At 34.3% G+C, this 16670-nt stretch overlaps 2 protein-coding genes across 3 annotated transcripts; one reads left to right on the forward strand and one right to left on the reverse strand.

Annotated features, from left to right (window-relative positions):
* Window positions 1–5771: 5771 nt before the first annotated feature.
* On the reverse strand, window positions 5772–9545 carry LOC126747966 (uncharacterized). Of its 2 annotated transcripts, XR_007664544.1 has the most exons (3): window positions 8628–9545; window positions 6282–8567; window positions 5772–6221 (listed from the first exon to the last, which is right to left on the reverse strand). XR_007664544.1 is itself a non-coding variant. In XM_050456942.1 (2 exons), exons 1-2 carry the CDS (start codon window positions 8855–8857, stop codon window positions 6110–6112), a joined length of 342 nt encoding a protein of 113 aa, XP_050312899.1. In that variant the 5' UTR covers window positions 8858–9516; the 3' UTR covers window positions 5772–6109. The 2 variants fall into 2 exon arrangements, 1 of the variants encoding a protein (XP_050312899.1); XM_050456942.1 differs by lacking the exon at window positions 6282–8567 and having other exon boundaries at window positions 8628–9516.
* A 1477-nt stretch (window positions 9546–11022) lies between these two features.
* Window positions 11023–15186, forward strand: LOC126747938 (uncharacterized). The gene is made up of 3 exons (XM_050456918.1): window positions 11023–11110; window positions 14539–15131; window positions 15178–15186. The coding sequence occupies exons 1-3, from the start codon at window positions 11023–11025 to the stop codon at window positions 15184–15186; spliced, it is 690 nt and encodes a 229-aa protein (XP_050312875.1).
* The last annotated feature ends 1484 nt before the right edge of the window (window positions 15187–16670 follow it).

The following is a 16670-nucleotide window of genomic DNA, read 5'->3' on the forward strand; positions in this document are numbered from 1 at the left end:
TATCATAATTAAAAAACCCAAACGTTATATTGCAGAAGGAAAGAAAAAGCAATTGATAAAGGTTGTTTGATAGATCCAGAACTTAATTTTATATTTAATTTTTTGATAGGAAGGTATTTTTTGATAGGTGTCCAAATTAAGAAGCATTATATTCACATTTTTGGTGCTCTACAAATGAATTATAGAATAATAAACACAAATATTTTTATAGTGCAAATTTAAACTTCTTTTAATACTGAAGTCTCACAATCTGTTGAACACAATATACAGAGTGAAGAGGATCAAACAAGGGACCAGTTAGAAAAGTGTACAAGTGGATATTGAAAAGTCTCAGGCTCTAAGCCACTGATAGAAAATTATAGACCAATAAGCTGAATAATAAATAATGACTTGTAAGTTACTTGGAAAAAACTAAAAACCTGTGTAATAAACAATAACTCACTGTAATAACAAAAAAAACTGGATTCAGTAAAAAAATGTCTTGCGGTTTTCCTTCACATATCCAAAGCATTTGACATTGTCTCCCATAGTAAGTTATTCAAAATCTTAGAGAACTATACTGTTAAAGGCAGAGTACTAAACTTGTTTAAAAATTATTTGAATAATACAAATAAAAGTTAATAGTGTACTTAGTCGAACAGGGATGGTCAATATGAAAGTACCACAGGGTATGGTCCTGGAGCCAATTCTCTTAAAGCTCTATGTGAATCTACTTTTAAAATACTAACCGGCCAAATACTATGAAGAAATTCAAATTTACTTATTTATTCATGCCAAAATATACATAACCCTTACATAAGTCAAAATACAGAAAAAAAAGTACTACAATAATAAATCCCATCCAGTACTATATAATAAGATAAGATAATCCACAATTAAAGGAAAAGTACATCAAGGATCAAGTGTTAAGCACTAAGTAAAACTAACGAATATAAAGCAACTTCAACAACACAATATAAACATGAAAAACAAAATATTCGTAAAAAGCCACAGTGGAGTGAATAAGTAAGTTTTGTCACATCCCTCTAGCAGCCCACATCGTAATTCAACCGAAACACTTTGGCACAAAATGAAACAATGCTTAAGAAATAGCTCAGAGCGTACTTTGCCACAGCTGCATGCTAAACTACAGGAAATATGGGATAGTTTCACCTCTGAATTTTGTGAAGGTCTTGTTGGTACAATGGCTGATTGAGTTTAGGCTGTTATTTAAGCAATGTTACGCCATACTAACTTTTATTTTCCTTTTTTAAAATTCACCTGCTCAAATTAAATACTAAATAACTTCAAATATATAAATAAATTATAAAAACAATATGAAACATCATAAAAAAGGTTTTTCATTTCATATTAATAATTAAAATAAATTAAAATAACAGATTTTCATTAAATTGTTATATTATTTAAAAATAACTGCTTGTTCCAATATATCGGATTAAAGAAGAGAGAGAATTGTTAGGGCTCATATAATCAAGTTTTTTATCGTTTTTATAAGTCTAGTGTTTAGATCAAAAGAATCCATACTTTTATTATTTTTCAGACCATCATGGCTTTCAGATCATGGCTCACCTGAGTAAAAGAAAAGTCTGGTCCTGAGGGGAGCAACTGTTTCAGTTAAGTAGGAGCATTGACAAATAACGCATTAAAGAGGCAGGCAATAATTTAGTCATGCTAGGTTTCTAAAGTCATTCTAGGTAAAATTAGAGTTAAGCGATTTTATCACTTTCCACATAGCTTGGGACTGATTACTTCGACAAATCAATTAAAAGACAAGTTCACATTGTCACCAATGAACATATTTTCCTAGATAAAACCCTCAACCATACGGTAAAAATTAAATAAGCCCCAATCCGTGATGGGTTTATAACAGAGACAAGTAGCAATACCCAAATTATCTGACAAAGAGACATCACATATTTTTACATTATAATTCTAAATAGAAATATTTGTGAAGACATTGTCCCATTTACTACAGGATGTAATCCAAAACTAGATAAGAGGTCAACAACCCTCTGAGACTGACTGCAGTCAAAATTAAATCTAACAATAAAGGCACCAGTGATTTTTATTAATGGTTAAGCTTTCAAGGAAACCTTCAAGTAAACCCAAAAACTAGTTTTAATTGCCAGATGCAGATCTGTAAATTGTATATATAAAGATCTCACCATATTTGTTCCCTGCAATCTCAAAATCCAACTCACAAGCATGAGGAAAAAATTTGACTACCTTACAATTGGCTGTGCCACATGCAAAGATGCACACCCCACCATGAGTATCAAATAATTAAATTAACCAATAAAGGCAGTTCAAAGGATAAATATCAAGGCATTATAATAGACAAACATTATATTACATTGGTATTCGCATATTCAATAGTTGACAAATAAAATTTGAGCTCTATTAAATAAATTCTATCTACTAAAAGAAATTTCATCAAGAAAGCTTCTTATAGGGTTCTATAAAACCCTAGTAGAGCCTCTACTTAGGTAAGAAATTTCAGTTTGGGAACAGGCATAATATATCTATAAGATATAAGTCTAATTTAAGGTTATTGAAAATAATACAAAATACTGTAATAAAAATTATGCTTAGGAGAATACTACATAGAAATGTGTGACCTTAAAACACTTTATACTCAGGCAATTTGTTTGTTCATAAAAAAGAACTATAATACCCAAGCATTAATAAATCATGAATACTTGACCAGAGTCAATGTGGGAGGCATGTCATAGTACCACAGAGAAATATGTCTATAAGTCAGCATTCCATTATTTATGTAGGCCCAAAATATTATAACAGGTTACTTGACAGAGAAGAAAACATTACAGTGAGGGCAAAATTTGTACAAGTAAAAAAAAATTTGTGCAAAATCAAACACTACTGTGATTGGTTTTGGATGTCTTTACACTTCTAATTTATTGCTGGTTTTGTAAATAAATATGGATATTTCAGAGTATGCAAAATTGAAAGACATAGGTATAGTTTTTAGAAGGGTTAATCGTAGAAATAGCAGAAATTTACCTAGTTGTTCTTATTTAATGTATCTGGGTTTGGCTATTGATGCTTAAGTGTTATACAAGTAGAAAGAAGAAACAGAGAGAAATATGTATTTCAATATTATTTAAATGCATTTATATATTATTTATGCTGATTTTTGTGTGTGATGTTATTTTATGAAGATAATTATAGGCACACACAGATATTTATATACCTATTCATCTTTAAAATTAATATTAATGTACATTATTTATAATTTCAATTCGAAATAAATAATAAATCTCCGATTTTACATTAAGAGGTGTTTGTCAGTTTATTATACTAAGTTAATATGGTCTCTTTGTGTTCTAATAGTAATCTTAGAACCCCTGGTTATTCAAAGACAGAATTTTCTCCACACACCTCTTAAAAAAATAATTCAAATCCCTCTGAAATTAAATGGCATCAAACACAGACCTATTCTCTATATAAAACTTTACATCACCTGTAAACACCTGCCTCTTCCATTTCACAATTTGATAATCAAACCTAACAAAATAGCAGAGAACACAGAGAGCGACCCATTTTTACTTGTCATCTCCAAGTAACAGATCCGCATATCCATGAAAAAAAAACATAAAAGATAAAAGATTAGAAACTGCACCATAATTAGTAGCTTAATCTACTAAATAGATAAACCACCTGATTGCTGCTTTCCTTGAATTTTTTATGTGCTAGCTTCTTGTGAACTTCTCACCTAAATGAACTGGCAAAGACAGAGATACTGTATATCAGTACATTTTAGCAAATGAAAAATTTAAAATCTGTATACCAAGGGTTATACTTTGTTATCTGACTGCTGACACTACTACAGGTATACTTTTCTTGAAAATGAAAAAGGCGAAAAGGTTGACTTTCATACTGAGATAAATAATTAATATTTTCATTCCCTTGCTTAACTTCTGAGAAGTTATTTGTTATACTACATAATATACTCTCCAAAATTATGTAAAATGTACTCCAAATTTTCAAATTTGTAAATAAAAGTAGCTTAGTAAGTGACTGCTGCCTTATAGGACTTTTTGAGCAGACATCAAAGGTTAATTCAGAATTTATATGTACCTAATTTACATATACATTTTAACTTACACTTCTCAAATACATAGTTCTCTTCCTGCAGGTTCTCCCTTCACCATTCCAGCCTTTGTGATTTTGGGGGTCACAGTCAGGAAGAGTTATTTTTATATACCAGGGCTATGCAAGCCATTTTCTATGTTGCTGCAATGGGCCATCCTTATACGTCATGCAACATACACAGAAAATGTTCTGGAACATGGAACTGGAATTCTACGTATTTTTAGCTTCACTGCATACTTCCTGAAATCCTAAAAGAATAGAAGTGGCGCTTTTCAGTTCTCACCAAAAAATATGGCGGTATGGCGCGTTTTTAAATTCAGCAGGATTTTTGATGGATTCCATCAAATGGTTGACAGATTGACAGCTGCTTGACTGATGACGTAAAACAGCTGATTTGTGATGGAACTGGGAACATCAACCGATGAAGAAATAAAGCTTTTTTGCATTGTTGTGTGCACAGAACACAAAGAGGAAAATAGAAAAAAAACATAAATTGGGATTTGCGCCACGGAAAAGGTTCGGATCGCGTCCACTTTGGCGCTAGTAACACTGTCCCATTTTATTTTCTGTTTTCTATTTTGACTGACAGATGGCAGCACTATATGCAAAAATGTGGGGACTTGTATCGCCCTCTCACTCACTCCGAGAGTGAAGTGGAGGCTGTCAATTGTAGACGCCACTAAAAAGAGACGCCACTAAAAAGCACCCGATTCCCGTCACCATTCGGCTATCTCCGACTGTCCCATTCGGATATTTAAATATTATGTGAATGGCGGGCAACCAACAAAAGAGCAATGTTTGCTGCTATAGAAGCAACGGTTTCTGGCAATAAGAATAAGTAATGTAAATAATAATTTAATTAAAATAAAAAATAGCGTTTCTGGAATAATAATAATTATTGATTCTTTAAATAAATTAAATATAAATAAAGGATGCAAACAAGAAAATTGAATTATTAATTTTATACATAATACCCTAATGTAAGTATCAAAAAAATGCAGTTTGGTTGAACGATCCAATGGAATGGAAATTGAATTTTTTTTTGAATAAATATTTTTAAAAATTTCTTTGGGCGGACATGGATTTATTTGATTTTGGATATTATTTAAAATTACTATAGTTTATTTTTTAAAAAGTGTTATTTGAAAAATTTATTTTTCTACTACCTTATAAGAAAATTTTTAATTTTATTTCCCTGCATAGTTAAATTTTTTTATTTGACTATATCTTGCTTATTATTTTTTATGAAATTAATTCTTTACATTACATTGTGCTTATTAATAAGAATGAAAGTAGAAAATGAAGTACTGTAGGAGCAGTGTCATTTCCTCACTGTGGATGCTTTTGCTGGATCAAACTTCACCCACTTAAGGAAATTATGCACTTTGCTCCCTTTTGTTATACAAATAATTATTTTTTTAAGTTCTCTATATGTGGACATATCAAAAGGAAAAGCCCAACTTAAACAATAGGGTATTGTATATTTAGAAAAAATAAATAAATGGAAAACATAATTTATAAAATACTGTAGTATTGTACTTTAATTTTAATCTTAAATATAAAAATGTTATTAATCTTTTTGAAATAAGTACCTATTTTTTTAAATAACTTTTATACCTAGGTAGAGAGGTAATTTTGGTAAGTGAAAACACAATGGATTTAATTAGTTATACTGTTATATAAATGTATCATATATTAAATAGTTTTATTTTATAAATGCTGCAAAGACATGTATATGACTGATTTGAAAATAAACTTAATTATTTTATGCTAAAATACTAATTTACAATTCGCAGTTTCGATTAATACTCCTAAGAAGAAACTGCAAGAAACTTATGAGATAGGTAATGTTTTTTCAAATATTTGCCTAAAACTTACATAAAAAATTATAATACACATATACATACATATATAGTTAAACCTATAAAAATATACCTACTATTATATAAAAAAAATACTGATAAATAGAAAAAAATATACAATGAATTATTTTTATTTACTGCTCCTTCTTCTTCTTTGATGGAAAATAAACTTGTTTGTCCATTTTTCGTTTACTTGCATTTGTCTTATTTATCTGTTCCATCATTGATGTCAGTTGTCTCATGCACCTAGACATTTACAGGTATATGTTAATATATCTTATATAATTTTATAAAAAGATAACTTACTTATCATAAGTTTCATCATTTAAAGATCTTAAAAAGTTTGATACACTTTCAATTTCAATTTCTAGACTATGGCTAGCTTCAATATTATTGAAAGAACATTCCTCAAGGAGTTCACCTAAAACAGAATCGCTTCCCTTCCTTTGCTCACACACCATAATGAACAATTGAAATTGCTACAAATTACCTCTAAAATCGCTTCGATTGCAACAATATAATTTTTCAATCTTGTCTTCAATTTTCCTTATGCGAACAAGTGCATAGTTTGTGCTTATTTTATGCTCTCTTAACCATTCCTCAAATCTTTCTTCGCTGGAAAAATGGAAAGTTGAGGACTCTATTTTGATATCATGCCTTAACCTGTAAATGAGCTTCAAGTCTTTGATAAGTCTCACAAGAATACTTAGTCTCTTTGCATAAGGGACAAGAAATGTGTGACTTTGGGTTATCTAGGAGCTGCTGCTTATGAATAACTTTAATATGTTTGTTCTTAGCTGAAATGGAAGAAAACATTTTACTGCATAGGTGGCACAAATTTTTGTTGATAGTTTGGTCCTGATTCTAATAGTTTTGAGTAGGGCCGTCCATCTTTACAGCTAAAATCGCTGAATTGGAATTAATACAGCTTTTCAGGTATTATTTTAAAGCACTATAAGCAACAATATGGTCAATATTTCACAAAGAAACAAGTTCAGTATAATCGCAATAATTGATCAAATTAGTTGGAGCTTTTTTACGAAAGTAAACAACTAACAAACGCGGGAACATTCGTGTCGTTATTCTTGTCATTCACGTCAAACGACCGAATTTTTCTCCGAACATACACGATCACCGCCGGGAATCGGGTGCTTTTTAGTGGCGTCTACTAAAAAGCACCCCATTCCCGTCATCATTCGGCTATCTCCGACTGTCCCATTCGGATATTTAAATATGTGAATGGCGGGCAACCAACAAAAGAGCAATGTTTGCTGCTAGAAGCAACGGTTTCTGGCAATAAGAATAATTAATGTAAATAATAATTAATGGAATAATAATTGAATTAAAATTAAAAAAAAGCGTTTCTGGAATAATAATAATTATTGATTCTTTAAATAAATTAAATATAAATAAAGGATGCAAACAAGAAAATTGAATTATTAATCTTATACATAATACCCTAATATAAGTATCAAAAAAATGCAGTTTGGTTGAACGATCCAATGGAATGGAAATTGAATTATTTTTTTTTTAATAAATATTTTGAAAAATTTCTTTGGGCGGACATTGATTTATTTGATTTTGGATATTATTTAAAATTACTATAGTTTATTTTTGAGGAAGTGTTATTTGAAAAATTTATTTTTCTACTACCTTATAAGAAAATTTTTAATTTTATTTCCCTGCATAATTGAATTTTTTTATTTGACTATATCTTGCTTATTATTTTTTATGAAATTAATGTTTACATTAAATTGTGCTTATTAATAAGAATGAAAGTAGAAAATTATGCACTGTAGGAGCAGTGTCATTTCCCCACTGTGGATGCTTTTGCTGGATCAAACTTCACCCACTTAAGGAAATTATGCACTTTGCTCCCTTTCGTTATACAAATAACTATTATTTTTTTAAGTTCTCTATATGTGGACATATCAAAAGGAAAAGCCCAACTTAAACAATAGGGTATTGTATATTTAGAAAAAAATAAATAAATGGAAAACATAATTTATAAAATATTGTAGTATCGTACTTTAATTTTAATCTTAAATATATAAATGTTATTAATCTTTTTGAAATAAGTACCTATTTTTTTAAATAACTTTTATACCTAGGGAGAGAGGTAATTTTGGTAAGTGAAAACACAACGGATTTAATTAGTTATACTGTTATATAAATGTATCATATATTAACAATTTTTATTTTATAAATGCTGCAAAGACATGTTTATGACTGATTTGAAAAGAAACTTAATTATTTTATGCTAAAATACTAATTTACAATTCGCAGTTTCGATTAGTACTCATAAGAAGAAACTGCAAGAAACTTAAAATATTTACTTCAAATATTTGCCTAAAACTTACATAAAAAATTATAATACACATATACATACATATATAGTTAAACCTATAAAAATATACCTACTATTATATAAAAAAAAATACTGATAAATAGAAAAAATATACATTTAATTATTTTTATTTACTGCTCCTTCTTCTTCTTTGATGGAAAATAAACCTGTTTGTCCATTTTTCGTTTACTTGTGTATTTGTATTATTTATCTGTTCCATCATTGATGTCAGTTGTCTCATGCACCTAGACATTTACAGGTATATGTTAATATATTTTATATAATTTTATAAAAAGATAACTTACTTATCATAAGTTTCATCATTTAAAGATCTTAAAAAGTTTGATACACTTTCAATTTCTCTTGTTGATTGCTTGTTCAATCGTTGTACTGCTACTTGTTGATTTTTAGTTGTCTTTTCATTAACAAATGTTTCAATTTCTAGACTATGGCTAGCTTCAATATTATTAAAAGAACATTGCCCGAGGAGTTCACCTAAAACAGAATCGCTTCCCTTCCTTTGCTCACATACCATAATGAACAATTGAAATTGCTACAAATTACCTCTAAGATCACTTCGATTGCAACAATATACTTTTTTAATCTTGTCTTCAATTTTCCTTGTGCGAACAAGTGCATAGTTTGTGCTTATTCTATGCTCTCTTAACCATTCCTCAAATGTTTCTTCACTGGAAAAATGGAAAGTTGAGGACTCTATTTTGATATCATGACTTAACCTGTAAATGAGCTTCAAGTCTTTAATAAGTCTCGCAAGAATACTTAGTCTCTTTGCATAAGGGACAAGAAATGTGTGACTTTGGGTTATCTGGGAGCTGCTGCTTATGAATAACTTTAATATGTTTGTTCAATGCTGAAATGGAAGAAAACATTTTACTGCATAAGTGGCACAAATTTTTGTTGATAGTTTGGTCCTGATTCTGATAGTTTTGAGTAGGGCCGTCCATCTTTACAGCTAAAATCGCTAAATTGGAATTGATACAGCTTTTCAGGTATTATTTTAAAACACTATAAGCAACAATATGGTCAATATTTCACAAAGAAACAAATTCAGTATAATCGCAATAATTGATCAAATTAGTTGGAGCTTTTTTACGTAAGTAAACAACTAACAAACGCGGAAACATTCGTGTCGTTATTCTTGTCATTCACGTCAAACGACCGAATTTTTCTCCGAACATACACGATCACCGCCGGGAATCGGGTGCTTTTTAGTGGCGTCTAGTGTTGTAAAAATCCGGATTAATTCAATATCCGGACAGTATTCATTCGGATGAATTGAAAATTCGGTTTTTTCATCCGGATTAATTCATCCGCTCGATGTCTCGCCCGTTCGGCAAATTATGTCATGTTTCGGGCTCGATGCTCGACCGTCCGATAAACGTTTTTTATAGCTGTTTTTTGAATATAAGGTATGCATTAGAATGTGCATTCGCATGCATATGCATTTCTATGCAACCCATTAGACAATTCGTTTTTACGGATTTCTACATGATGTTAAAACTAAAATAGCTAATTATGTATGTAATAAATCAAGGAAATGCTTTGTTTCCGATTGCCGGGCTATTTGTCCGGACGATTTAATTCGGCTTCTCTTAGCCCGTGGAACTTCGTGTCACTTCGTGAGCCTCGTGCAAGCTCATACAATTATTTTATCGTCGGGCTAACGGACGACGGGCGGCGTGTATCCGGACGATTTAGATATCCGGATTGATTCGGAATAATTTGATATTCGGATTGAACGGACGATTAATCCGGACTCTTCGCATCACTAGTGGCGTCTGTCAATTGTCAGGATGGATTCGATCCATTATGGCGGATTAGGTTGCACCTGAGTCGTGACAGAGACTGGTTGTAAAAGTCGTTGACTTCCACGTGTCTAAGCTATGTAGCTGTTTTCTTGTACGATTGGTACAATAAAGTATTGTTACCCGTTAACGAGTGTATTATTTTGGTGTTTAAGAGTATAGGATCTCTCGTCTGGTGACTACAAAATCTACAGTGGTGACCCCGACGTTCATATAGTAACGGTTGTGCGTGTGCTGTAAGTTAGCAGTGAACTAGTACGCTATTTGGTAATTTTACCCTGGAACGGTGATGTGATCGCTCAGTAGTGTTGTTAATGAATTTTATTGAAAAATTGTGCCGTCTTCAGTATCCTTACCGCCAATTTTTCCCATCTGCCATCGTGTGCGTCCGGCTTTGTGATTGTTCGTATCGCTAGGCAGAATTCTGGCACGCAGTTGCTGCCGGTTGAAATTGTGCTGTGTGCAGCCGGCTTTTTTAGTTCGACTGTTGGCCGCACTTGTTGGTAGTGTTCGTACGGTTGCTGTTTGCCGGTTGCCGGATGTTTGGCTGGTTGCTGTACTTTGGGGCGCGACGTTTCGCCACTTGACTCTTGCATCTCGCCGTCTGACAGCAGGATCAGCTGATTTCAAACTTCAAACTTGTGATTGAGGGATCAGCTGATTTGATACCTCAGTGCAGTGCGTAAAGGTACAAAAGTTTAAATTTCTTAAGTTTTTTATTATGGATGTGTGATAATCATCCCTTTTGATTAATTATCGTCACTGTTTTTACTGTATTAAATATTGTGTTGGAAAACTATTTTTAATTTAAAATTAGATCATACTTTTTTATTTTATTCATTTATTTCACATATATTATTCATTTTGTTCCATTATGTCGTCTGAAGAGCTACAAGTGCAATTAGATCAAACTAATGCTCAACTACGTGATGTCAGGGACGCCCTGGCTAACGTTATTGCCGGTAATGGCCGCAATGAAGGCCGCATCGACGCTGTTTCGCCTAAAATTCCCAAAATTATAACTTCTGATATTCAGTGCTGGCTTTTTCAGGTCGATGCCGCTTTCCGCCGTGCCAATATAACTGTAGATTCTACAAAATTCGATTATTTAGTTATGGCTATTGACGATGCGGAAGCCTTCAAATGTATCAGCTCAATAATTAAATCGAGTCCGCTTCCGGGTGATGCGTTTGAACAAGCAAAAGCCAAGCTTCTTTCACATTTTTCCTTATCTAAGGAGGACAGCTTAAAAAAGTTATTAAAGGGTCGTGTCGATGTTAATTGCAAACCTTCTATAGTATTGAGTCAACTTCGTGATTTGAATGAAAGTAACCTCTCGGATCAAGTTCTTAAAACAATCTTTCTCGAGTGTCTTTCGCAACAACAGCGCGACATTCTAACGATTGTATCAGACAAGGACCTTGAAACTTTAGCCACTATCGCCGACAAAATTTCGTGTCAACCGGGTTCGAACGCTGAATTTCCCCAAGCTTTCGGGGTGTTTAAAAAACCCGAGCCATCATTGCCAGTAGACCGCTCTGAATTTCAAAAGCTCGAGGCTAAATTTGACACCATGATGGAATCATTTAAGCAAATGCAAATGGAATTTAAACGCTTATGCAGTCGCGGTCGGTCACGGTCTGGGTCCAATCAGGGTCGCAGGGGTAATTCTGCGAAATCCGAGTTATGTTATGCGCATCAGAAATACCCGAATAACGCTCTTTCGTGCAAAGAGTGGTGTAAAATGTTCGCGGAATTTTCGGCTAAGCCAAAAAACTAAGTTCTACACCTTCCTGTTTGGAGGCGGCAGGTAAAGGTGTGATTGGACCTTCTCGACGTCTTCATATCCGTGACAGGACCACAGGTCAAATTTATCTTGTCGATATCGGTGCGGACATTTCGCTAGTGCCAGTCGATCCTAGGTTTCGCGACAGACCGGCTCGGCTAAAACTTTATGCCGCTAATAATAGCTTCATAAATACTTATGGTGAGGCGCTTCGTACTCTGAATTTGGGGCTGCGGCGCGACATATCCTGGAACTTTTGTATCGCGGAGGTTCCATATGCCATTATTGGCGCCGATTTACTTTTTCAGTATAATTTGGCGGTTGATCTACGCAGGAAATGTTTACTGGACACTTCAACTGAGCTATGCTCTAAAGGAATTGTCAAAGAGGCTCCTGTACACTCCATACATTGTGTGCTGATAGATAGTGAGTGCAAAAAAATTCTTTCAGAATTCCCAGAAATTACAGGCAGCTCCTGCAATATTCCTCCAAAAATTCCTAGAGTTTTCCATCATATAGTTACCTCAGGACCTCCCTTGTCAGCTCGGGCTCGTCGGCTACCGCCTGATAAGCTTAAGTATGCAAAAATGGAGTTCCAGCATTGGATAAACACTGGTAGGTGTAGACCCTCTTCTAGCTCTTGGGCAAGTCCCATTCATATGGTCAAAAAGGGTGACACCGAGTGGCGGGTGTGTGGTGACTATAGACCGTTGAATGCTGTTACCAAACCGGATAAATATCCCATTCCCCATTTATATGACTGCTCCAGTGAATTACATGGTAAAAAAATCTTCAGCAAGCTTGATCTTATTCGTGCTTATCAGCAGATTCCAGTTCATCCTGAGGACATCGAAAAGACTGCTGTAATAACTCCCTTCGGTTTGTTCGAATTCATGTTCATGACTTTCGGCTTGCGTAATGCTAGCCAGACCTTTCAGAGATATCTCAACCAAGCCTTGAGCAATCTTGATTTTACCTTTGCTTATCAGGACGATATTTTGGTATTCTCCAAAACCATTGAAGAACATCACACTCATTTACGAGTAGTCTTCGAAAGACTTAGAGAATTTGGTCTTCGCTTAAATCCCGCCAAATGTGTTCTTGCCGTTAATGAAATTGATTTTCTGGGTTATCGCATTAACCATCGTGGTATATCTCCTACTCCTACTAAGGTTGAAGCCATTTTAAGTTTCCCCAAGCCTTCTACGGTCTCTCAGCTTCGCCGCTTCTTAGGCATGGTAAATTTTTACCATCGCAATATTCCTACCGCGGCCTCCTCTCAAGCTCCTTTAAATGCCTATTTCAAGGACTCGCGTAAAAATGATCAAAGTCCTATCATCTGGATGGATCAGTCTGAACGAGCTTATGAAAAAGTTAAACAGGAGCTAGCTAGTGCAGTCTTACTAGTCCATCCCCGCGCTGGTGCGGAACTCCGTGTGGTATCCGACGCCTCTGACATTGCGATTGGTGCTTCTCTCGAACAACTGTCTGAACCGATTGATGGAACGAAGCAGTCTTGGGAGCCTTTAGCATTCTTTTCTCAGAAATTGTCCCCTCGGCAGACTCGATACAGTCCTTACGATAGGGAATTGCTAGCCATTTACGAGGCAATTAAATACTTTGAGCATTATCTTGAAGGTCAGGAGTTCAAGGTTGTGACCGACCATAAGCCCTTGATCTACGCTTTTCTTCAGCGTCCAGACAAAGCTTCTCCCCGGCAATCTCGCCAACTTTCATACATTTCCCAATTTACTACGTGCATTGAATACATTAAAGGTTCAGATAATGTGGTGGCTGACTGTTTGTCACGTATTGAGTCTCTCTCTCTACCCATAGACATCTCTCTAAAACAAATTTCTGATTTGCAGAGCAAAGATGAAGAACTGGCAGAGCTTATTAAGACCACCCATAAAGACTTCTGTTTTAAAACCTTCGACTTTGGTCCTGACAAGACATCTTTATATTGTGATATCTCTGGCGACTCCATTCGCCCCTTTATCCCTTTACCATTACGGCGCGTGATCTTTGATCGTATACATAACGCTGCCCATTGTGGAACCAAATCAACTGACAGGCAAATTCGCATGAAGTACATTTGGCCCGGTCTGCACCGTGATGTTGCACTATGGTGCAAAACCTGCTTAGATTGCCAGCATGCCAAGGTTTCTAGGCATGTCAAATTTATTCCTGAACATTTTGTAACCCCTGATGGTCGTTTCGACCACGTACATATCGATCTGGTGGGCCCTCTGCCTCCAAGCAACGGCTTCCATTATATTTTGACAATGATTGATCGGTTCTCCCGTTGGGTAGAGGCCATTCCAATCCCGGATAAATCTGCCCAAACTGTTTCACGGGCTTTTTATGATACATGGGTCTCTCGTTATGGGTCTCCCAAAGTTATTACCTCTGACCAGGGTCTTGAGTTTGAAGCCACCTTATTTAAAGCCTTACTTAGCCTTATTGGCACTTAACACATCCATACGACTGCTTACCACCCTGCGGCAAACGGAATGATCGAGCGTTGGCATCGTTGCCTTAAAGCCGCTTTGAAGTGTCACAATGACAAGAATTGGACGCGGACCTTATCCACGGTTCTTTTAGGGTTGCGCTCTCATGTTCGTGCTGACACCGAGGCATCGCCTGCCGAATTCTTGTTTGGCACGACACTTCGCATGCCTGGCGAATTCTTTCTTGAAGGGGATTTTACTCCTGATCCTCGCACATTCATTGAGGAGTTTCGTGAGTTTATGCGACTCGTCAGGCCTGTTCCAGTCACACATCACCACAAGAGGCGCGCGTTTGTTTTTAAAAATTTATACGAATGCTCCCATATTTTCTTACGCAATGTTGTTGCGAAGGCACTCGAACGAACTTATTCCGGACCTTACAAGGTTGTTAAAAGACTGTCCGATAGGGTGTTTGATATCGATATCAACGGGAAAACGAAAAGCGTCTCGGTTGAGCTACTTAAGCCGGCATATCTCATGTCTGAAGACTTGTTAGCTGATACACTTGATAGCGACCCTCCTTTAACCACCCCTTCCAGTCTAGCTGGAACCCAGGACTCGAATGATGCTGGCAATTCGCCAGTCACCTCATCCAGTTTGGCTGGAACCCACGACTTGGACGGTCCTGGCGATTTGCCAGTACCAATGGTTGAAAAGGTTTTAAAAACTTACGCTCGTAAAAAGCAAGTGAGATTTTCAAATATATAATTTTATTAATCTTTGCATATTATAGTGTTTGTAACTTTGTGTTATTCTAATGTTGCTAATGCATAATTTTATTAATCTTTGCATATTATATAATGTTTGTGACTTTGTTGAATTGTAACGTTCACACTAGGAGGGGAGTGTGTGGGGACTTGTATCGCCCTCTCACTCACTCCGAGAGTGAAGTGGAGGCTGTCAATTGTCAGGATGGATTCGATCCATTATGGCGGATTAGGTTGCACCTGAGTCGTGACAGAGACTGGTTGTAAAAGTCGTTGACTTCCACGTGTCTAAGCTATGTAGCTGTTTTCTTGTACGATTGGTACAATAAAGTATTGTTACCCGTTAATGAGTGTATTATTTTGGTGTTTAAGAGTATAGGATCTCTCGTCTGGTGACTATAAAACCTACAAAAAAGTGTGCTTACTTTTCGTTTCCTGGTAGTTGGCTGGGAATTACAGAAAACATTTAGAATTCATATTTTTGTGCGAGTTTATGATATTTATCCGCATAATAGATTTTCTTTTTATGTGAATAGTGATCAGTTTCTTATTATATACTGTTGTGACAATTTGTGTTGTGTTTTATTATTAAAAAAAACAAACTAACAGGACATTATAGAATAGATTATAGTGCTGTAACTTGTGGTAAATTTCCATATTAGGGTTGCAATTTACAAAACTATTATTATTTGTTTAATAAAGACTTAGTTTTCAGGTAAGATTCTATATACTCTCTTTTATTTTAATATTAAGGTTTTAAAATGTTAGTTTCTCTATAAATAATCATGTTATCTACTGCTCCATAGTCACACCTTGGAACAAATCTATAATCGTTTTTATGTTTGCGATTGTTACTTTAAAGAGTACTGCAAAGTGCCAACCAGTAAGAGAGGACTCAAAAGAGCAGCAATACCTACTCTTAACATTGAAGGTAAGTAAATGAATGAATTACTATTAAAAGAATATCTATGTAAATCTTATTTAGTAAGATTTACATATTATCTACTCATGTAAGTTATTTTATTATTTAATTTTTTTCCTTAAATTGTTGGCACAAATTGGTGGCAAACCTAAAATATGGGACCCTTATTTTTTTATTTTTTTTTCAATGAACAGGGTTTTCCATACTGAATTTATTGCAATTAAAATTTCCACGTTTTACTTATATATATCTACATATAGAATGATATTACTATTATATTTTTTAAATAGAAAATTATGTTTTACTAGCAAAAGATCTTTCAAGTTCTTAAGTTCAGTCCTCTTACCACTGGGGGCTTTGGGTATAAAAGATTCACCTTAAAAACTGTTTTTTTTTCTTTTTTATACTAATAAAACAGAATGCTGAGTTATTAAAAATAAATTTTTGATTATTGGGCATTAAAGTATTTTATAAAAAAGTGAAAATTGCTTGTATCTTGTACTCAATATTACCTTTTGGCTGAGGGGAGCAAAATAATTTGATATTTTAAACCCCGCATCTTCAACTGGGGGCTTACATAATATATACTTACCTTAA

The sequence above is a fragment of the Anthonomus grandis genome, chromosome 20, assembly GCF_022605725.1.
Source record: "Anthonomus grandis grandis chromosome 20, icAntGran1.3, whole genome shotgun sequence".
In the NCBI taxonomy this organism is placed as follows: domain Eukaryota; kingdom Metazoa; phylum Arthropoda; class Insecta; order Coleoptera; family Curculionidae; genus Anthonomus; species Anthonomus grandis.